The sequence below is a fragment of the Carcharhinus amblyrhynchos genome, chromosome 8, assembly GCF_965287045.1.
Source record: "Carcharhinus amblyrhynchos chromosome 8, sCarAmb.v2.hapA, whole genome shotgun sequence".
Classification (NCBI taxonomy): Eukaryota; Metazoa; Chordata; class Chondrichthyes; order Carcharhiniformes; family Carcharhinidae; genus Carcharhinus; species Carcharhinus amblyrhynchos.
In genome coordinates this window covers 35,049,436-35,073,683 of record NC_137331.1, presented here as the reverse complement: position 1 = coordinate 35,073,683, position 24,248 = coordinate 35,049,436, and the positions used below count along the sequence as shown (strand labels likewise).

At 42.1% G+C, this 24,248-nt stretch overlaps 1 protein-coding gene across 2 annotated transcripts in view; it reads left to right on the top strand.

Annotated features, from left to right (window-relative positions):
• Positions 1-2,535: 2,535 nt before the first annotated feature.
• The window catches only part of slc35b3 (solute carrier family 35 member B3), a 41,484-nt gene continuing 19,771 nt past the window's right edge, over positions 2,536-24,248 (top strand). The window contains exons 1-6 of one of the 2 annotated variants that reach the window (XM_080193877.1): positions 2,542-2,646; positions 4,413-4,662; positions 5,828-5,949; positions 14,438-14,592; positions 16,545-16,652; positions 19,114-19,211. In XM_080193877.1, coding sequence (XP_080050003.1) covers positions 2,624-2,646; positions 4,413-4,662; positions 5,828-5,949; positions 14,438-14,592; positions 16,545-16,652; positions 19,114-19,211 — 756 coding nt within the window. In that variant the 5' untranslated portion in view covers positions 2,542-2,623. Of the gene's footprint in view, positions 2,647-4,412; positions 4,663-5,827; positions 5,950-14,437; positions 14,593-16,544; positions 16,653-19,113; positions 19,212-24,248 lie in introns of both variants that reach the window. The other variant, XM_080193878.1, reaches the window with a different exon arrangement.

Below are 24,248 nucleotides of genomic sequence, written 5' to 3'. Positions count from 1 at the left end.
ATAGTATTTGCAACAACACATGCATTCACAATTGTAGGATATTCACTTTGCCAGCCAGATGAATACATAAGAACATAAGAACATAAGAAATAGGAGCAGGAGTAGGCCATCTAGCCCTTCGAGCCTGCCCCGCCATTCAATAAGATCATGGCTGATCTGTCGTGGCTCAGTTCCACTTTTCCGCCCTCTCCCCATAACCCTTAATCCCCTCTCTTATCAAGAACCCATCAACCCGCTTTTTAAAAATATTTAGCGAGGCAGCCTCCACCACTTCAACGGGCAGAGAATTCCAGAGATTCACCACCCTTTGAGTGAAGAAGTTCCTCCTCAACTCCGTTCTAAACCGCCTCCCCTTTATCTTGAGGCTGTGCCCCCTAGTCCTACTGTCTTTTTTGAGCGGGAAGAGTCTCTCCACCTCTATCCTATCCATCCCATTCATCATCTTATACGTCTCAATGAGATCTCCTGGATTTTTTTCACATACCGTTTCCTTCTGGATATTTATCTCCAGCAGTGACACCTCCATACCCTCCTCAGGCAACATTAAATTTCCATGGTTTTTTTAAAGCATTTTCAACATTCACTCACTCCTAAATGCAAACTGGTTCCCTTCACCTCTGGATGATTCAACTTTTGTTAAACAACCTTTGACTCTGAGGTGCCAAGGAAAATCTTTGCTATTTACCTTTCTGTTGGCAATCAGACACCAACTCAAGCTTCCAAATTTTCCACTAAGTTTCCCTTTCCTACTTCTTACGTAACTTATTCTGTATTATGTTCCTTATACTTCCCAGTTCCATCTTCAAGAAAACCTCATTCTAACTCTCCTTTATTTATCCTCAAATCCGAACATTTGACATGTTGGCCCCCTAAATCCTGCAGGCTGACGGCATTCATGTTCTGAATTGGTCAAAGATGGTAAAACATTAGGCAAGATCCAAAACACCCAGCACTGCGTTTTCCACAGCTTCCTCCTTCTCCAGCAGGTGCTCAAGCTGAATTCAAGAATATCCAGCATAGTGGGGAGGTGATGGACTAGTGGTATTATTGCTGGATTATTAATCCAGAAACTCAGCTGATGTTCTGGGGACCCAGGCTTGAGTCCCACCAAGGCAGATGGTGAAATGTGAACTCAATAAATTTGGAATTAAAAATCTACTGACGACTATGAAACCATTGTCGATTTTCGGAAAAAACCCACTCATTTACTAATGTCCTTTAGGGAAGGAAATCTGCCACACTTACCTGGTCTGGCCTACATGTGACTCCAGAGCCACAGCAATGTGGTTGACTCTCAACTGCCCTGCAAGGGCAACTAGGGAGGGCAATAAATGCCAGTCAGCCAGTGATGCTCCATGTCCCAAGAATGAATAAATAAATGAATAAAAATAAAGCTGTTTAATTGAGATTTACTCTCCAAATTCCAAAAACTCTAGAGAGATCAGGAAAAAAGGTTGCAGGCACTTCCACATCCATATATATTTAGGACCTCCACGTTGCTTCAAGTATGAATGTCTTTAGCCTATTTTTTCATTTTTAATCGTAAGAGTGGTACAATGGTGCAGTTGAGGCATAGCATAGGTGTGGTTAGCACTGCTGCCTCACAGCACCAGGGCCCCTTGTTCAATTCCCAACTTGGGTCACTGTCTGTGCGGCATCTGCATGTTCTCCCCATGTCTGTATGGGTTTCCTCTGGCTGATCCGGTTTCCTCCCACAGTCTGGAAAACGTACTGGTTAAGTCCATTGGCCATGCTTAATTCTCCCTCAATGTGTCCGAACAGGCGCAGTCAGAGTATGACTACTAAGGGATTTTCACAGTAACTTCATTGCAATGTTAATGTAAGCCTACTTGTGACACTAATGAACTTTAAAAGCTTTAAGAAGCTCAAGCAATGCATGACAAAAGGACTGGAAGATTTATGATGTCTGAGGCATTGGTTGGGGGTGGGATGGGGTTTGTATGATTCATAAGTGCCTGCACAGATCAGTTGGGCCAGTGTTGCAACATTCTATTAAGTTTACATATCTCCCATTGATGTACTGCTTGGAGACACACCCACAGCTTTGATTTGAACGAGATTAAAGTTTATTTGAAGCAAAAGGGGACAGCAAGCATCCACAATGGTAGCATTCTATCAGCTCTGCCACATACAGGGTGGCTGGTGTTCCTGGAATTTAGGTAAATGAATAACTTCGAACACAGTTTATAATCCTGGACTTAATTTGCATGATTATCTGACCCCCTTCTTTGAATAATTAAAATATGCCAGCCTGGGTGGGATTGTGGTCGGAGCAGACTCGATGGGCCGAATGGCCTCTTTCTGTACTGAAGGAATTCTATCATTTCTATGATTTGTAATCAGCTAATTAATTTGGTTTTAATTGAAACTATTTTGTTTCTGAAGAGCAACGCAAAGTATGACAAGTTGCTTTACATGACTAGCAGGTTTTCTCACCTTCGCACTCTGATCATTTGAAGCCTTTATTCAAATGATGCTGAGTAAAATCAACAGGCTGGACTCACCCACCTGGGGCGATTACAGTTCAGGAAGTTGACAAGATAATCTGATCCGGGAAGTCAGCAACAGTTCAGAAAGCAACTCAAAATTTACATACCAGGAGATGACCGGCACTGAGACTCCAGGGTAAGATGATAATGTAGCTGTTAGAATAAATAACTGACTTATAGTTAGGAATTGTGCAAAATCCATGCACGTTTCGGCTACAGCCATGCATCTCTAATGCATGGTTTATGGTCAGTTCAGAAAGTATGACAGGAGGCACTGTTTCATCAGAGTGGATTTATAGATCAGGTTGGAGGGCTCGGGGCATTGCTACTTGTGTTTTGCAAACCAAATTCAGTGACTGTGTCCTCAAAACGTTTCATCGGTGGCCTTGCCAACTACCTGCTCCTTTACCAACGGATTTAGTTTTCTTCCCCCTTAAATGCTGGACGTCTGGAGAGGTGGATGGTCCCAGTATCAGGGAGCAAAGCTCGGGAAAGGGCAGCGTCCAGTGGCACTGGGGGGTGGGGGAAGGGGGAAACATGTCCGCGGTAGCACAGCAGGCCGCCTCCAGAGCCCTTCGTCTCCTAAATCCAATGGTCAGTATACAGATTTAATACAAAACGGCTGAAAATGGATGATGGTGGGCATTGATGAGAAGGTGAGGTGGAACGACAGTTGAACTGGTTTCCCGGTGACGCCTGTGCGCATTCAGTCGGGTGTCAGGTTTCAGGATGTGGGTATGCCGGCGTTGGACTGGCGTAAACACAGTAAAAAGTCTGACAACACCAGGTTTTAGTCCAACCGATTTATTTGATAATAGACTCACAAGCTTTCGGGGTTAGCCCCTTCCTCAGGTGAATGGCGAGTTCTGGCCTCAGACAGACAGAGCATATATCCATTCACCTGACGAAGGGGCTAACCCCGAAAGCTTGTGAGTCTATTATCAAATAAATCGGTTGGACTAAAACCTGGTGTTGTCAGACTTTTTAACTGTGTCAGGTTTCAGGCCACACCTTCCCTCTACCCCGGCTCCTAGATTGACAGGGCCAAACTGCGCACGCGCAGCACCTCCACTCAGCTCCTCCTCCCCCGACTCAGATTGACAGGGCGCAAGCTCGGGGGCTCTCCCTTGCCACACCGTTCCCAGATTGGCGTGGACCAACCTGCGCACACGCAACGGCTGCCAGCGCCTCCTCCCTTCCCCCAAGATTGACAAGCTGATTGACCTGCGCAAGCGCAGTGATTGGCCCCATCGCCTCCTCCTCCTCCTCCTCTCCCCCGCCGCCGGAAGACGGCCCTGGCTCCTCCCATTATATTTCATCAGAGCCAAGTCTATGCACGCGCAACAACCGATGTTGCCCCTTCCTCCCTGCTCTCATGTCGACGGGGCACACGCGCACGCGCAGTGGCTGACACTGGCCCCTCCCCCATCACGCCCAGATTAAGGGGGTACGCGCTAGGGCAGGTGCTCCTCCTCCTCCCCTGATTGGCAAGGGGCATATGTTTCCAGGGCGACGGTAGTTCTGGATGGGAAGGGGAGGAGGAAAGAAGGCGGGGCGAGCTGAAAAGAAGCAGGATCGAAGGAATACGCAGGCGTGTGTGCTGCGCCGGATAGTGTAATAGGCCCCGCCTTCCCCTGGGACGGTTGGTAGGGCCGAGGCACGCGCCTGCGCACGGGCAGTGACAGTTGGCAGGTTGTTGTTGTTGTTGTTGGGGGAGGAGGAGGGGACTTGCGGCCTAACCTGGGCAGAGCCGATCCACGGACACTGGCTGCAGCAGTAGTGACTAGGGACGGGTGCAGAATGGCGCTGATCAAGCGGTGATTGTGTCTCCGGGTGGCGGGTCACATTCGCGGCTCTCTATCCCGGTGTTTCATCGATCTGTTTTTATACAATTTATCACAGCGAGCAGCCTGCTGAGGGCGGCCGGTCCTGCTGGCGGCAGTGGCTGGACGAGGCCATGAGCGGCTCCGGGCCCAGGAAGTACATCTCCATCAGCGTGCCCGACAAGCCCGACTCCATGTCCCCGCACATCAAGCCGGCGGATGAACTGCGGGTGATTGGCTTCAACCTGACCGACTTCTCCCGGACCATGCAGTTCCTCATCTGTGTGACCGGGGTCTTCACCTTCTATCTCATCTATGGATACCTGCAGGTCATCATAAATCAGTAGCTTTTAAACATTACAGACAGATGCAGTTTTGTTTAAAAAAAAATTTAATACGCCCTTACACAAAATGCAAAACCAGAAACGATCAGAGCACATTCTGTGTAATCATGTGCTAAATTGTTGCATTTCCAAGTCAATATCGTTGTTTGCAAAAATTGTGTACAATTATTTGCAGAGTTGTTGCATTTCTAAATTAACATTGGTTTTTACAGGAGCTCAATTTATTTAATTAAATTTCCCATTTTTGTAAATGTAGAGAAATCAACCCGACAACTATTGGCAGAGCGGTTGCATTTCTAAGTTAACATCGGTTTTTACAGGAGTTCAGTTTCATACAAAAAAATCAGCACACTGGGCAATCATTTGCAGAATTGTTACATTTTAAGTTAGCATTGTCTTTTATAGCAGCTCAATTTAACTACATTCCCCAATTTATAAATGCAAAAAAACAACACTGCAATTATTGGCAGAAGTGTTGCATTTTTAAGTTTACATTTTTTTTACAGGTGCTCAATTTTATTCCCCTCCCCAAAAATCAGCACACTTTGTGCAATCATTTGAAGAGGTGTTGCATTTCTAAATTAACACCAGTTTTTACTTACCTGCTTGGCCTTTTGACTAAGCTCAAGTGTCAGATCATGCCTAAGTTGGGGTGCAATGTCCTATCTTGTCAGCTTAGATTGTGTTTGTCTCTCTTGTGGGGACCATGAATGGTTTCAGTTGGAATTTGAATTTGGCTTTTGGAACAAGAATGGATTTGAGTTTGCCCAGTCCATTCTCAGCTTTGGCTTTGTAAATTTAAGGATGACGTTTTTAAAAAAAAAAGTTAACACTTTTTTTTACAGGAGTTCCATTTAGTTTAATTCTGATACAAAAAAAGTACTGTGCGGTCATTTGTTGAGTTGTTACATTTTTAAGTTAACATGGTTTTGTACAGGAGGCCAAGTTATTTAATTAAATTTGTTATTTTATAAATACAAAAAAAAACTGCAATTATTGGCAGCCTTATTCATTTCAATGTTAACTTTAGTTGTTGCAGTATGTGTTTAATTCCACGTTATCCATATGCAAAACAAAAAATAATCGCAGGACACATACTGTGCAATAATTTGCACATTTGCATTTCTAAATTAACATTTTTTTCTTACAGGAGCTAATTTTCTCTGTGGAAGGTTTTAAGCCATACGGCTTGTACCTCACTCTGTTGCAGTTTGCGTTTTATTCCACTTTCGGGCTGATCGAGCTGCAACTCACGCAAGACAAGAGGAGGAGGTAATTGTGTAGTTTTTTTAATGATAACCCCTGGTTGGAATTTTAGTAAGCAGCTGTGAGGTAAAGACCAAAGAAGCTATGAACCAGAGTTGCTGAGATCTTGAAAGGGAAATAAAAACAAAAATGTTTGGAAATACTCAATTAAAAGGCTACTTGTTAGGTCACTTTTCTGTGTGAATGTTTACACACCGCTTCCAATTGTTTTCAGTCAGCTATCATTTAAACTCTGTAAACAGATGAAATGACCAAGTATTAGCAATGATGCTTTGAATTACTTGGTAGTCATGAATGTCGAGGGATTCTTGCCAACCATGGGTTGTGTCTACATTTGGGCTCCCCAGAATTGCATATCCAATGTTGGTTTTACTGTGCAATAATAGTTCTTTTAAAACTGCAGAGAAGAACAGAAATTAGTTGTGTATCACAATATCATATAGCATTGAAGAAGAATGTTTAGCTTATGTATATATGCTGGTGCTATCCAACTGATGCCTTTGAAAAATTGGTGCTGAATCTGCTTCCATTGCCAGTCAAGTACCACATTTAGTTTCAAGCCTGGTGACCCTGACCTAAACACGCAATCCAGATATGGCCTATGGAGAACCATCATAGATGTCAAGAGATAATACCAGACAAGCTAGAGTGCCAGGATAGCTTCACAAACACCCACCGATTATGTCAAGGTCAACACTATATTACAGGCTACAAGATGAAGACGAATAGAATTGCTGGCAACTATGCAGCCTTTCCCAATGAGCTCAACGCATGCAATGCTCGTTTTGAGGAAGAGGTTAGCGTGAGGACGTCACCTGCCCCGACAGCCTTGGTCGAACTGGTACCCGAGGTCACCATCGCAGACGTCAGATTCGCCCTCTTAAAAGTTAACCCATGTAAAGCAACTGGTCTGAATGGGGTACCCAGATAAGCACTCAGATCCTGTGCGGACCATATGATGGGGGTATTTGCTGACATCTTTACCCTCTCCTTACTGATCTGAGGCTGCCGTGTGCTTCAAGAAGATGGTCATCAGCCTGTACCAAAAGAAAAGCCAGGCAGCATGCCTTAATGACTATCACCTGGTGGCTCTGACATCCATCATCATGAAGTGCTTCAAAAGGTTAGTTGTGGCACAGATCAACTCTGGTCTCTTAGATTGCCTGGACCACAGCAGATGCCATCTCCCTGACCCTACAGTCAACCCTGGCACACCTGGATAACAAGGACACTTGCGTCACACTCCTTTTCATTGATTACAGTTCAACCTTTTAACACCATTATCTCAACGAAACTCATCTGCAAACTTCTTGGCCTAACACTCAGCAGCTCCTTTTGCGACCAGACTTCCTAACCCACAGACTGCATTCAGGAACGATAGGTAATGACACCTCCTGCAAGGTTAACCTCAACGCCAGTGTCCAGCAAAGCTGTATCCTCAACCCATTACGATACTCCTTATGGCTGCGTGGTCAGAGTTTGCGGATGACACCACTGTAGTGGGTCAGATTTCAAACAGTGACCAAACGGAATACAGGAAAGAGCTAATGAACCTAGTGAAATTGTGCTAACTGTCCCTCAGTGTCAGTAAAATGAAGGAGTTAGTCATCGACTTCAGGAAACGTAGTGGAGGACATGCCCCTGTCTACATCAGAGGTGATGAAGTGGAGATGGATGAGGGCTTCAATCTTCTAGGTGTTCAGATGACCAACGATCTGTCCTAGTCACTCCATACTGACATTAAATGTAAGAAAGCCCAATAATGCTTCTACTTTCTCGAGGCTAAGGAAATTCGGCATGTTCGCTATGATTGTCACCAATTTTTACAGATGCACTATCGAAAGCATCCTTTCTGATGTATCACAGCTTGGTATGGCTTCTGCTCTGACCACAAGAAACTATGAACTGTTGTTAATGTAGCACTGTCCATCATGCAAACCAGCCTTCCATCTATTGACTCCATCTACACTTCCTGCTGCCTCAGGAAAGCAACCAGCATAATCAACACACCCTGGACATACTCCAGTCCACCTTCTTCCTTTGGGAAAAAGATACAGAAGTCTGAAAGCATGTACCAACAGACTCGAGAACAGCTTCTTCCCTGCTGTCATCAGACTTTTGAATAGTCCTATCACATATTAAGCCAATCTTTTTCCTCACTGCAACTCTATATTCTGCATCTTCTCTTTTCCTTTTTATCTGTGTACTCTATGAATGAATGGTATGTTTTGTCTGTATAGCTCACAAGAAATAATACTTTTCACTGTATCTCAATACATGTAATGATCAATTTATTCTAAAACATAACATTAAACAGTAATTAAGTGAAACACTTTGGAAAGAAGTTCAAGGGCAAGCAAAGTAAAGGATTCCATTCTAAACTGTGTGCTTCTAAAGAGGAAATGGAGAGACCTGGGGGGTATATGTATGCTGCAGGTGTACACTGAAGGTGGCAGAGCAGGTTTAGCAAGCATACGATATCCTAGGCTTTGTAAACAGGAATAGAGAACAAAAGTTATGGTGAATCTTAAAACATTGATCTCAGCTAGAGTAATATGTTCAATTCTGGGCACCTGGATATGAAATTGTTAGCGAGGGTGCAAAAAAAGATTCATGAGAATAGGTCCAGGCTTCCGTTATGTGGATAGATTGAAGAAGCTGAAGCTATTTTCTATAGAAGCGATGGTTGAGAGAAGGTTCCATTGAAGTGATCAAAACCGGATGGGATCTGGGCAGACTGGATAGAGAAATTTGTTCCTAGTGGTAGAGAGCAAAAGTATATGGATGTTAAGGATGAATGATGAAAGAACTAAAGGCGATGTGGGGATATCTTGTTTTGCACAGAGAGTGGTTAGTATTTGGAATGTGAAAATGGGGTGGGGGGAGATTCAACTGTGGCTTTCCGAAGATAATTAACTGAAGAGAGAGAGGAAGATTGCTGGGTATGGGAAGAAGGCAGTGCATTGGGGCAAGCTAGTTGCTTCTGTGCTTTAACCAGTTGATAATTTGAAATAAGTTTTGCAGAATGAAAGATGATCTTATTGCAACTATAGGGTAGATGCAGGTAGGATGTTTCCTTTGGATAAGGAGTCTAGAACCTGGAGACACCATTTCAAAATGAGGGGGAAGCCACTTAGAACCAGGACGAGGAGATTTTTACTCAGGTTTATGAATCTTTGGAACTCTCTATCCCAGAGAATTCTGGGAGCTCAGTAATTGAGTATGTTTAAAGTGGAGATTAGCATTTAGAAATCTGTCAGTGATGTGAAAGGATGTGGGCGTAGTGTAGAGAAAAAGGCATTGAGGCGGATGGTCAGCCATGATCATATTGAATGGCAGGGCAGGCTCAGTGGGCTTAATAGCCTACTACCACATATTCCTGTGATCCTACAAACAAAATGTGCAACACTCAAGGGGATAGGCCAGGGTAGATGAAAATGTGGAGTTGAGGTCCAAATCTGATCAGCCATGATCTTGTTGAATTATGGAGTAGCTTGAGGAGCCAAGTGGCCTAAAGGATGGATAACAAGAGGTATTGATTTAGAGTAATTGACAAAAGATGCAAAAATGACATTTTCGTACAGCGAGTGATTGAGATGTGGAATACACTGCCTGAGAGTGTGGTGAAGGCAAGTTCAATCAAGGCATTCCAAAAGAAATTAGATCACTATCTGAAAAGGAAGGAGGTGCAGGATTATGGGAAAAGGTGGGGAATAGCACTCGGTAAACCGCTCATTCAGAGAGCCAGTGCAGACACTATGGGCTGAATGGCCGCCTTCTGTGTTGGCACATTTCTGTGAAGGAAAAGGTAATGGCAAGGGATACTGCACAGTTAGATTTGACAGTGTCCTGAATAGATCAGATTTATAATAGTTCCAGATTTTTTGTGGCCTAGAAAATGTTTCAAGGCAGCTAGTGTCATGCTGCAGTGACAAATTTTTTTTGGCCCTTTTTTTTTTCAAGAAGCTGTCCTGCTTTGCAGTAGAATCAGTTGTAATTCGGCATGGAAGCCACTGTTGCTGTAACAGCTGGGAAGAGTTACCCAGTTTTAATGAGAGGAGATCCATTAATCTTGTACTTTTGCAATTTCTCCAGAAAGATAATATTTGTAACAGTACAGAAGGAAGTGCTGAGGTGGTTTTATATTTGTTATCTTCAGTTTGTTTCCTGCCAATCATAACAGAAAGCTCCAGCAAATAAGGAAATGGTGTTATTGGTTACTGCCTATATAAGAAGCTATTTGTACTGTGCAGCCAATTTAAATTGCATTCTATGAGCTTGGCTGCCTAATGCTCTGGCTTTTGGAAGATTTTGTATTTACCCATATGCAACATAAAAATGGGCAAAGAGAAACGCTTAAAATTACCTCCAGCACAATTTTGAGGATTTGTTTGGCTCATTCATTTTTAAACAGGCCTAAGTAGTTGGTTTGATCTGCTGTGAATGCAAGGATTGCTAGTGCTGCAAAGGCCTCTTTTCATTTGGACAGTTATTTGCTACATAACTTAATCTTTGTTATTTGTTCATTGTTTACAGTCATCCAAACTTTCTCTGAAGGTGTTCCAAATACAGTGTGCATCCAAGGCATTGTTAAAATTACTTTTAGTGGATTAAACAAAACCGGCACTGCTCATTGCATTTGCAGCTGATGATAATCTCCTGCTGCTACAATTTTGGCATAACAATAAAAATCAATCATTTGTAGTACCCATATTCAGTAGGTTTAACATGCTGATCTTTACTCTTCCAAACTGAATAATTAAATAACATAAATTGGTATCATATTCTTTATCTTTTGAAGTAATATAAATATTTGTAGGCAGAAACTTATGCCAGATTAGAAAGATAAGTGGGGTTTTTTCCTTACAGTCATGAACCAATTTTTTTTTTAAGGCATTGCTGGGAGCCATTTTACAAGCAATTGTTGTCTTGTGATCAAGTGACCATAAATGCATGAATGTTGATTGCAACGTCAGTATCAGCAAGCTACTTAACCGTGAGGAACACAGTCCAATCCTGTCCTTCATGATGGGCAGCAGCATTGAGTCACTGGGTAATGGATATAAAGCTAACCCAAAGTAATGATGGCTATTGTAGTGCCAAATCAACAGCCTAGTTGAAGCATTTAATAAGGTGTCGAATGCAAGGCTGTTACATACAGTAAGAGATTGCAGAGTCAAAAATGAAATGTTAGCATGGATAGTAATTTGGTTAATGGACAGAGAATGGGATTGTTTTTATGTTGGCAGACTTACTGGTGAGTGCCACAAGGATCAAATGCTGGAGCCTCAATTATTAACAACAATTTAACTTAGAAGAATAAACTGAATATAATGTATCCAAGAGTGCTGAAAATGCAAGGCCAAGTATAAAAGTAAGCTGGGAGGATACAAACTCTAAAGGATTCTATACAAGTTAGATATTGGGAAAAATTAGCAGATGGAGTATAATGTGGATAAGTATGAGGTTATCTGCTTTAGTAGGAAGAATAGAAAAACAATATTTTTTACATGGTGATAAGCTATTAACCATTGCAGTTCTGAGGGATCCTTATGTCCTTGTACCTGAGGCACAGTTAATATGCAGTTAGAGCAATCAGTTTTGTAATGAAGTTAAAGTACAAGACTAAGGCACGCTGCCTTAGTGAGATCTAGAATACTGGGTAAAGCTTTGGTCTCCGTAATGAAGGAAGGAGAGAGTTTCCTTGGGGTGTATCAGAGGTTCACTGAATTGATTACTGGAATGAGAGTTATACTTGGAGGGCAGACTGAGTAAAATGGACCTCTCAAATTTAGAATGGGAGGTAATCTCGTTGAAACATGTAAGGTTGTAAACGCTCGACAAGGTAAACCATAAGACATTGTTTCCTCTGACTGCAGAGAATTTAACTAGGTGGAATAGTCTCAGATGAAGAGCTCAGCTGTTTCAGAGTTAGGTGAGGCAGCACTTCTTTTGGAGAGTTGTGAAAGATTTGAATTCTCTAGTCTACCTGGTGGGCCTGTGGATGTTTGGTCACTGATTATATTCAAAGCTGAGATCGATTGAGTTTTGGATGAAGAGAATTGGGAGATATGGGGATCAGGCGGTAGAGTTGACGTTGAAGATCAGTCATGATCTTGGATGATGGCACATGCCACGTGACTGTATGGTTTATTCCTACTTCTCCAGCTTGTGTTGTACAGTGTGGGAAGCAAAGCTCAGATCTTTCTGGCCTAGGGATCAAGCCTATGGGCCAAATGCTTGTCCTCTGGGTGCAGTTAGTAAATGGGTGCAAATCTCTGTCCTCATATTCGCATATAGCTGAATTGTGAAATCTTCAATGAACCAGCAGCACCAGGCAGCCTTTAAAACATTTTTTTTAAATAAAGCATTAAGATGCATTCCTTAACATATTTCAGAGTGTAATCTTGTGCAGTTTTATTGATACTGCTGAAAATGGGTTTAATGACAAAAATATTATTTTTAAATGTTGTCTAGTCCAGTGGGCAACCTGACTTTAACTAGTGATTTTTTTTTTAAAAATGCCATGCAGAACCATTTGTTCGTTACACTAGTCTACAGTCTTCAGTTTCCTCAGTAAATATAGAAAATATTAAAAGTTTGCAAACTGCCCATTTTATTTATTCGTGGGACATGGATGTTGCTGGTTGGCCAGCATTTATTGCCCATCCCGAGTTGCCCGAGGGCAGTTGAGAATCAACCACGTTGCAGTGGCTGTGGAGTCACATGTAGGCCAGATTAGCTAAGGACGGCAGATTTCCTCTCCTAAAAGACATTAGTGAACCAGATGGGTTTTTTCTGACAATCAATGATGGTTTTATGGTCATCAATAGATTCTTAATTCCAGATATTTTTTTACTGAATTCAAATTCCGCCTTCTGCCATAGCAGAATTCAAACATGTGTCCCCAGAACATTAGCATTAATACCACTACACCATCATCTTCCCTTGCACATTTTTTAAAAAAGCTAAATTATTAAAACCTCCTTGAAGACCTATAAGCAGTTGGTATAAATGTGCAATATTAATTAATTTGATCTGGCAATGTAGCCAGCTTAATGACAGAACCAGATTCCAGCACAATGTTTTTTTAGACTATTTCTAGGTTATTGAAACTTGATTTGCAATTGAAGTAATTTGCACTTGAAATTTCTTTATCTTTTGCACTGGTTTGATCAATTTTGGGACAATTGCACTGATATTCCTAGTCCCTGTAGCTCAGTTATTCACAGATCCATCAGAAGAGCATGAGTGTTAAAGAAAATTTTTCAAACTTGACTTGTTTGTAATTGCTGCCCAGATTATGATCTAATTTAAATTTTTTTAAAGAAGTTCTGTGGAATTGGTAGACTGGCTGTATTCAATGGCATATTTATTTCCAATTGACTGAAGTTTCCAACATTGCACCTTTTTCTATTTTATATAATTTATGTTCTGTACATGTTTAAAAATTCAGCACGATGCAACTGTGTTAACTTCAAACTATAACTATCCTGAATATTGCTATCAATCTGTATGATCTTTTGGGTTTAATTGCATTAAGGCACTAATCTCTCGTCCTGCCCAGTGGTGCTGGTTTTATCATCCATGTGCCTAATTCCAGATTCCCATAGCAACTGCTGTACTCAAAATGTAATCATAGAAGGACACTCCCAGGAGGACAACAGGGATGTTCTCAAAGCGCACTGAAGAGGTCAAACATCCCTGCCAGCTTGTGGGAGAATCCCTGGCTTGCAAACAACAAAATGTAAAAATTCCTTTCAGGAAAGCTTCGAGCACGTGAGCGACTTCATTGGGAGCATGCAGTGACCAAGTTTGAGGTGTCGGAGAGAGAGCACAAATCTCTAAACAGCTCATCTCCCAACCCTCCAAACAAGTGGCCGAATCTGCAAATTGTACATTCAACTTAATCAACCATCTTGGAACCCGTCAAACCAGCGTGTAAGCAAGTCATCTTCGATCCTGAGGGGCTATTTTAAGAAGAGAACCATACTTAAAATGAATTCACGTATAATGATAATTGGAACAAACATTTGGAATCAAACTGAACCCTTTGCTTTATGCAAGTCACTAATTCTCTGCAGTTGGCCAATTAAAAGAAAAGGTAGAATTACTTGTGCTTATAATGCCTAAGTGCCTCAGGATGTTTCACAGCATTTCCAGCCAATGAAATATCTTTGAAGTGTGGTCACTGTTGTAGGAAACCACAGGGAACAGATGAGCCTATTGGAAACGGTCTAATAAAGAATTATTTAAAATGACCATTGCATAGTAAAATGTAACATTTTAGAAAGTAAGTGGGGTTTATATGTTTGAACATGTTACTTCAGCATTTTTGGACCTGAATATAAATGAAGCTACAATGTTGTGCATTTCTTAAACAGCATTTTTAAAAATTGTAAACCATGATCTCGCCATTGTCTACCAACAATTATTACGAATGAGAATTCACTGAATTTGGCTTACAACCCTTCCTTTATGTTTTGTTTTGCAGAATCCCCTGGAAAACATATATGCTGATAGCATTTCTTACAGTGGGCACTATGGGATTGTCAAATACCTCTCTGGGTTATCTGAATTATCCAACTCAAGTAATCTTTAAATGCTGCAAGCTGATTCCTGTTATGATAGGAGGAGTCTTCATCCAAGGTACACACTAGAGTTGTAAATTCTACAAAATTGCAGTTTCTACAATGTGGTACAATGTTAATTGACAGATTTTGGAAAACAAAACCTCACATGAGATTTATTTTCCAACTCTCTTCTTGGAAGTGTCTTAATCAGCATTGTATATGACTTGTGTCCTATGCTGAGAGTAATGTTGCTGTACATAATGTATAAAACACACTTTTTTTGGAATCATAATTGTTTGCAAAAATTTTCATTTTTCAATGATAGGGATAATAGCAATTAAGAGGTTGCAGTGTATTGCCTTTGAGTGTATTAGGTTACTATATTAAATGTTTAATGGGGATTAATATAGAATACAGAAACAAAAACAAGAAATACTGGAAAATCTCAGCATTCTGACTGCATCTGTGGAGAGAGAACTTCGGCACCTTGTCCCTGTGAAGTGTGAGAATGGTAATGTTATGTCCCTCTCACACTGACACAGTAAAGAGCTGCTGCTGCTGGGGTCCCCCATTCTCCTAACCACCTCCCCAAGAACCCATCCTCCAACCTCCATCCATGGAATGGTGAACCTCTTGCCCCATTCCATCAAAGCACACCCATCTTGTATCTAACAGTGTTGGGTAGTGATCACAGGCTGTCCACCTCAGCTGTAAGATGGATGTGAACACTAGATTACTAACATGGGTGGGCCCAGTAGCAGTTGACACTGTGCACCCTGAGATCTTGATAAGCCTGCTCAAACCATAGGTGGCACAGTGGTTAGCACTGTGCCTCACAGCACCAAGGACCTGGGTTCAATTCCAATCTTAGGTGACTGTCTTTGGAGTTTGCACACTCTCCTCTTGTTTGCGTGGGTTTCCTCTGGGTGCTGTGTTTCCTCCCACAGTTCAAAGATGTGCAGGTTAGGCAGATTGGCCTTAGTAAAATTGTTCCTTATGGTCCCACGATGTGTAGATTAGATGGATTGGCCATGATAAATGTGTGGAATTACAAGGATATAGTGGGGGAAGGGCTTGGGTAAGGTACTCTGTCAGGGAGGGTTGGTACAGACTCAATGGGTTGAATGGCCTCCTGCATTTTTATGAAATGGCAGAACATGTTAAGCTCTCTGTCAGGCAGGAGTTAGGCATATTGCTGAGGATGAGAGGAGCATCACTCCGTCATCAATGCAAGTTGTTATCATCATACTCCTGTAGAGTCTGGCCAATGGCTTCAGTGCCTGGCAACAGCATGGGAGCATACTGCTGGCATCACATAACAACAGGTTAGATGTTGGCCTCCATGCTGGTCAATCCTAGTCCTGCTCATCCCAGTCAGACCCTGAGCACTGCCTGGTCTACAACTGCCTCCACTTCTTCAGCGTGGTTGCCCTCAACAGCCTCCTCAACATCCTCGTCATTCGAGGAGATGTGGTGCTCCTCCAGACCCAGGTGGTCTCCTCTGCAACGCCAAGTTGTGGCGAGCACAGCAGACTACAGTGATGTGGGAGACCCACTGGGGGTTATTTTATAAAACACTCCTGACGAGTCCAGGCAGCTGAACTGCATCTTCAGGCCAATCTGTTACATGTACCAGTAAAGTCCAACAAATAACGAGACACATTGGTACTATTGGTAAGAGAATTAAATGTTGATAAACTTGCCCCACACACACTGTATCAATTCTTCCAGCGATCATTTTCATGATTCCATATTACCTTGATGTCAATTTTACCTACATGCTTTTCAAGTTCTGCGAGTAAAAGTAGATACAATGATCAGTGATGAAAATATTTGGTGCTACATTGTCATTTAGATCAGTACTGAGCAGAATAATTTGTTTTTAAAACAAGCTCAAGTACCTTCTATCTGTGTTTCCCTTAGCCCCACCCCAGACCTGGTAGGTTTTTTAATTGGAAAGCTTTCAGGGAAGTAAAACTATCATTGTACATCTATAATATTTGTTAATCTGTTTGCTTCCTATAACAGGGAAACGCTACAATATTATAGATGTGTCCGCTGCATTTTGTATGAGCTTTGGTCTGATTTGGTTCACTTTGGCTGATAGCAAAGTGACGCCTAATTTCAATCTGACAGGTGAGGCATGTAATTTCTGTCAACTAAAAACATCCGTGGAGTACTTGCATGTTGGCTCTTTTTATGTTAATTCAGAATATCTGGTTTCTCTTTCGGGTGGTTGTGTAACAACTTAATAGTTAGCAGCTGGGAAATTGTGCACTTAAGGGGTCTGATTTATTACATTTGTGCTTAAACTGGTATCTTTGGAACTTTAAGATTTGCAGAATATCTTGCATTCCTTTTTAACCATCCAATTCTTATTATGTCCTTAAATTACAATGACCTTTTGCAGCGTACCTTTTTAAATTACTGTGTCAACATTTGTAGAGTTGCACTGAAACTAGCAAGTAAAGTATCACCTAAGAGAACAGATATGCTCACAAGTTTTACATCTTACAAACAAAGTCAGAATGCAATCAGGGCTTTGAATAGTTAACTTGCTTCCAAAACATTTGAATGTTTCAAAAGTGCATAAGTGCATTTTTTTTTAAGGGAAAGCAAAATCCATTCAATACTGACTTTAAATCTCCCTGATAGTTTCTTGGAATTTGAACATTATTTGTATAAACTGTTCTGATATACTGTGTATTAAGTTTCAGGTTGTGAATACACATGAGGTCAACTGCCTGAGGGTTGATGAGAGTGGCTGACAGCCACTTCAGAGACCAAATTTACTTCTCTAGCGTATATTTGCTACTATTTTGGTATCACTGACACACAAAATAAAACAGGAGCACCTGCATTTTCACTGACCAGCAGTTTCTTCAGAGCAGGAAAATGTCTTGCCAGCTGCATAATCCTGAGTAAATCCGATTTGCAACGGACAGTTTTGCCTTGAGAAGCAAAATTCTGCCTTCTGAGTACAGTGGTGCGTGATGTTATGAAATAAAACTGGCCTGCTAGACAAAGTCAGTTGAAACAGTAGAAGCAGGAGTAAACTAATGTCACTGCAGTCACTTTGTGGCAAAGGGTCACTAACGAGTGGCTTCTGTATCTCTTGAGGCATTCTCTGAAGAACCTATCGATCTGTTGCTGCCTTCTCAAGAGCAGCAGTTCTCACCTATCCCAACAACTCATGGATTTTCCCATCCAGTATGGCTGCTGGTGGCTAATCTTGTCAATCTTTCTTCAGCACATCTCGTTCCAAACACTCGCTGTCTACTTGGACTCTGCCAACAGTTCAGTCACTGCCTGTCTTCCTGATTCCCTTCAGAATGTTTCATTCATTTTGTGTGAAAGGGATTTGCTTTCCTCTTTATTGTGATATTCGTAAATAGTTGACATGATCAGAAATTGCAGGAAATGCTCAGCAGCTCAGGCAGAGAAGAAACCAAATTCTCATTCCAGGATGATGATCTTTCATCACAATGGACCAGCAAATAGTCATCGACCTAAAATGCAACTCTGTTCCTCTCTGCGCAAGTGCTCTCTGTCCTGCTGAGCATTTCCAGCATTTTTTGTTTTCAGATCTTAGATTTTAAAAAATGCATTTTTCAAACATTTTGTTTGAGAAACAAGTTGACTATTTAAAGCCATAATGGTATTGTGACTTTGTAAGATGAGAAATTTACAATTTAGTTTCAGTGCAGCTCTACAAATGTTTTACTATTGTAAATGTGGTTACCTCTCCCATTTAAAATTGTCAATATCAAACGGTTGCTCACAAAATCCACCGCCAACCCTTCTGCCTTGAAATCTGCCTCTCCACCTTCACTCTTCCTATTATCTTGTGCATCTCTTTGCTCCACTATTGCTGGTTGTGACAACAGCAAACACAACCTGAAGCCCTCATCCCACCAGACCTCTTCCCTGACACCTCCACCTTCCACTTTTTTTTAAGACCCTCTTTAAACCCACTTCTCTCACCAGCTCTGTAGTCACTTACCTAAGAGTTTCTCCACCTTTTGGCTTAACTTCCATTTTTGTCATTTTTTTTCCCCTTAGAACTCGCTTGAGCTGTTTTTTGACTTTACAAACACTATATGAAAGCCAGTGCTAAGAATTTTCTGTCTATACAAAGCGCTTGACTCAATATCACACCATGCATATTAATTTAAGATGTTTTTGAAAACCTGTTTGTTGCCCTGTACTCCCTCTGTCCGCATCTACCCATCACCATTGGTGCCAGCATTGCTTCGATTGTTGACGCTGTTGAACTGACCAGATATTAAATATAAAATATTTAAAGTTCTAAATTGAATTAATATTGTACAATTTTTTCATAATGTAGCAGTGAAGAAAATATTGGCCGTCTTGGGACTTGCATATCTTAGCTGAAGAGTTTTCTGGCAAAAGTGCGATGTTAATGCTTGCTTGCATCATTGTCAGTGAAAGTATGTGCAGTTGAAATACAAAGCTTCTTTTAGGCCTTTCCAGAAGTTTTATTAACTGAAATCATAGCAACACATCATGTATGACCAAAATGGATGTTTGTGATTTCCTTATGCTTACGGTTTGTTTGGAAACTCCTGTTCTCTAGGAATAGCACTTATCTCAATGGCACTTTGCGCCGATGCAGCTATTGGAAATGTACAGGAGAAAGCAATGAAACTACATAATGGTTCAAATTCAGAAATGGTGAGTGATTTCATTCCCTGCCTGCTTGGCCAGTTATTTTGGTATCTTTTGAAGGCATGAAAATGTAGCCCAAATTCAAATTACTGGAAGCTTCTTAAAGTAAGTTTTGTGTTCTGCAGTTTGCATTTGGCATAAGACAGGCTTCAGATTTTCACCACGTCGGAGAAGCTCTCCACTGTGGCAGAAATGCTCGAAAATTGGAAGTCCTGCTACAAACGTTTTTTTTTGTGGAGGGCATTTCGAGACAGCTGGCCATTTAAATAATCAATTCCTGTCTGAGGAACCTTCCAGAACTGTCAGGCATATCGCAGAAGCACCTGTCAGGGTGCTGTGGGGGCATTTAAAGCTCCAGCTTTTTAAATGTATAATAAAAATGCAGAGGTGTTTTAAAAAAAACTTGCTATTTCATTCTCTACCTGTTGACATAAGCCCGAGGACTTCATTACTGGATTCGTGCTGCATGACTTTTTACAACCATGCATTATCACAGTAGGGTGCCTACGATTTTTGATCGACAGCTACAAACTCTTACAGATTCTTTGAAGTGGCACTGTGAATTTTAATCTGAAGTCCAAGAAGCCATTTTTAAAGGTCGTTTTCACGGTGCTGGGAATTCTCCTGATTCTACGAACCCAGCCCAGGAGCAAAAATCTGGACAATGCTGTTAAAAGCAGCAGCAACCAATGTTATTGGATTTTAAAAATCAATTTGTTGCAAAATGCCTTCCATTTTCCATTTTAAATCCTGTCCATGAAGCACTTCCCTTTTATAATTTAACTTTTTTAATTTAGGCTATGATGTACAATTTAAAATAAATATATATTGCTAAGTTATAGTTGTACTAAAGTTATCCATTGTTGTAGTCAGACCTATAAACCTCTGACTCTATGACCTCATGTTTTTTTTTGCTACAAACGACTGTTTTTTACAATGTGCTTTCCCATTCCTAACATAATTCAATGAATATGTAGAGCTGGCAGTCATGTCCAGTTTTTTTTTGTTAGATATAGAAATAATGATTTGGACTCAATTAAATGCTCGTAGATGGAACATCTTTTGGTTTGCATAATGTATAAAATTTAAATATGAGGTTCTGGCAGCTGTACTTTGCACTTGGTAGTTAAATGCCTGCATGGAACCCAAGTGTTGTAAACCAGTCATTTGAAAATTTCATCACCTTATTTTCATTGCCAGTTCCAAGTAGAATTCTGTATTAACATTTGACACATAATTAGGGTTGTGTAAAACTGGTATGCACTAAGGCAATGTACCTTAGTCATTTGCAAAACGCCATGGATAGTGCCCTTAATTGAAACAATTGGTAGCTGTACAGCTACATGTGCCAGTTGTACTAAATAGCTGCTGTTACTGGGCTGACAAAGCTACTGGTCTAGCCTAGCCATCAGTTCAATTAGCCATGTTGAATCAACTAAATAAAATGAAATATGATAGCAGATATCTCACAACAATGCCCATGGTAAGTGGATGTTTTTCTTCTTTTAGAACAGTGTCTCTGATTTATCAATATAGTTAAGTGTAGCTTAGAAGCACAGAGAGAGGATTGAGAAACATTGAGGAGAATTGTCATCATGTCACTGATAATTTGACAATGGTTCCAACATCAGGAAGCATTGAAAATGCACTATAAAGTTGACAATCATTGAAAGGCATTCCCAGGGCCCAGCAGCACTGAGGGGAGTTTAAACATAGAGATGGCAAGATAGCAGACACTTTATTTGGTCATCGGATGTGGGCATTGATAGCAAGTGATACTTAAGATATTAAGGCTAATATTGTGCCAATGTATTTATTTATTGTCCATTCCTAATTGTCCTGGAGATGAGAAACCACCTCCTTGAACCGATACAGTCCATGTGATGTGAATACACTACAGTGCATTAGGTAGGGAGTTCCAGGATATTGAACCAGTGACAATGAAGGTACGGTGATATCTTTCCAAGTCAATTTGGAGAGGAACTTGCAGATGTTGGTTTCCCGTGCACCTGATAGCTTTGTTCTTCTAGGCATTAGCTGCCACATATTTGAAAGGTGCTGTTGAAGGAGCCTTGGTGAGTTGCTGCAGCACAACAAGAAACGGTACACGTTGCAGCCACAGTGTGCCAATGGGGGAGGGAATGGCCAAATGTAGTAGGTGAGGTCAGGGTTACCAGCCATCGTTGGTGTACAGACTTTGGAGAGTCAGGTGGCAGGTTACTCGCCACAGAATACCTAGCCCTGTTCCTCTAGCTGCAGCTGGTCCAGTTTCTAGTCAGTGGTAAATCCTGTATGTTGGTGGGGCATTCAGCAATGGTAATGCTGCTGAATGTCCTGGGGAGTTGGCTAGATGTTCTCTTGTTGGAGATCATCATTGCAAGTCATTTTGTTTACTACATGGGCCATAAGAATGAGAAGCAGAATTAGGTCACTTAGTCCATCGAGTCTGCTGCGCCATTCAATCATGGCTGATATTTTTCTCATCCCCATTCTTCTGCCTTTTCCCCATAGCCTTTGATCCCCTTATTAGACAAGAACCCATTTATCTCTGTCTTAAAGACACTCAATGACCTGGTCTCCACAGCCTTCTGCGGCAAAGAGTTCCACAGATTCACCACTCTCTGGCTGAAGAAATTCCTCCTCATTTCTGTTTTAAAGGATCGCCCCTTTAGCCTGAGATTGTGCACTTATCAGCCCAAACCTGATATTGTCTCGGTCTTGCTGCATGTGGGATTGGCATGTTACGGTAATTTTAGCATATAGAAATTGGGTTCTGAGGAGAACTTGGCCTTAGCTGTCCTATATAAGAACATAAGAAATAGGAGCAGGAGTAGGCCATCTAGCCTTTCGAGCCTGCCCCGCCATTCAATAAGATCATGGCTGATCTGTCATGGCTCAGTTCCACATTCCCGCCCTCTCCCCATAACCCTTAATCCCCTCACGTATCAAAAACCCATCAACCCACGTCTTAAAAATATTTAGCGAGGCAGCCTCCACCACTTCAACGGGCAGAGAATTCCAGAGATTCACCACCCTTTGAGTGAAGAAGTTCTTCCTCAACTCCGTTCTAAACCGCCCCCCCTTTATCTTGAGGCTGTGCCCCCTAGTCCTACTGTCCTTTCTGAGCGGGAAGAGTCTCTCCACCTCTATCCTATCCATCCCATTCATCGTCTTATGTGTCTCAATGAGATCTCCCCTCATTCTTCTAAACTCTAACGAGTACAAGCCTAGTTTATTCAGCCTCTCCTCATAGCTCAACCCCCTCAACTCCGGTATCAGCCTAGTAAACCTCCTCTGCACTCCCTCCAAAGCCAAAATATCCTTGCGTAAGTGCGGCGACCAAAACTGCACACAGTACTCCAACTGCGGCCTCACCAATGCCCTATACAGCTGCAGCAAGACCTCCCTACTTTTATATTCAATCCCCCTCCCTATGAAGGCCAGCATCCCATTCGCCTTCCTGACCACCTGCTGCACCTGCAGGCTGGGTTTTTGCGACTCATGCACAAGGACCCCCAGGCCCCTCTGCACCATCGCCTGCTGCAGTTTTTCGCCAAGCAAGTAATAGTCCTTCCTACCATTATTCCTACCAAAGTGGACCACCTCGCACTTGCCAACATTAAATTCCATTTGCCAGTTCCTGGTCCCATTCGCCCAGCCTATCTAGATCCTTCTGCAGACTCTCCACACCCTCCGCGCAATTTGCCGTTCCACCAATCTTGGTGTCATCAGCAAATTTCGACACCATACACTCGGTTCCCTCCTCCAGATCATCTATATAAATGGTAAATAGCTGAGGCCCCAGCACCGACCCCTGGGGCACTCCACTAGTCACCAACCGTCAATCTGAATAGCACCCATTAACCCCCACTCTCTGCCTCCTATTTGACAACCAATCCTCTATCCACGCTAACACCCTACCCCCAACTCCATGCCCCCTTACCTTCGGCAATAACCTCTTGTGAGGTACCTTGTCAAACGCCTTCTGAAAATCAAGAAAGACCACATCCACCGGCTCTCCTCTATCCACAGCCCTAGACACATCCTCATAGAACTCCAATAAATTTGTCAGACACGACTTCCCCTTAACGAAACCGTGCTGCGTCTGCTCTATCAAGCAATTCCCCTCAAGATGCGTCGCTATTTCCTCCTTGATGACGGATTCTAACATTTTACCTACAACAGACGTTAAACTAACCGGCCTATAATTCCCTGCCTTTTGCCTGCCACCCTTCTTAAACAACAGCATAACGTTAGCCGTTTTCCAATCTTCCGGCACTTCCCCAGAATCCAGCGACGTTTGGAAAATAACCACCAAGGCATCCACTATCACCTCCGCCATTTCTTTCAGAACCCTCGGATGCATTCCATCCGGTCCTGGGGACTTGTCCACAATCAGCCCCTCCAGTCTGTCGAGCACCACCTCTCTAGTAACAATAATGTCATTGAGACCCTCCAGTCTTACCACCTTTCCATCGCTAACACCCGGCAAATTATTCGCGTCCTCCTCCGTGAAGACCGAAACAAAAAAGTTATTCAAGACCTCAGCCATTTCCCCATCCCCTACCACTAAGTTCCCCCTCTCATCCTCTAAGGGTCCAACGTTCACCCTAGCCAGCCTCTTCCTTTTTATATATTTATAAAAACTCTTGCTATCCTTTTTTATATTAAGCGCTAGCCCAGCTTCATAGTTTCTCCTACCCTTCTTTATCAACTTCTTTGTCAATCTTTGTTGACATTTAAATCTCGCCCACTACTCTTAGCTACTCTAAACGCCTCCGCTTTTAATTTAACACTTTCCTTCAGCTCCTTCGTTATCCACGGCTTATTACCTGTCTTCCTACGGTCCTTTTTAACCATCGGAATAAATTTCTGCTGAGCACCAAGAAAGATCTCCTTAAAGATCCTCCACTGCTCCTCAGCAGACCTACCTTCCAACGCGCTCCCCCATTCAACATTTGCCAATTCTTCTGTCATCCTACCGTACTCCTCTCTGTTCAAACAAAGGACGCGTGTCCGGGAACCCACTTTCTCCTCTTCCAT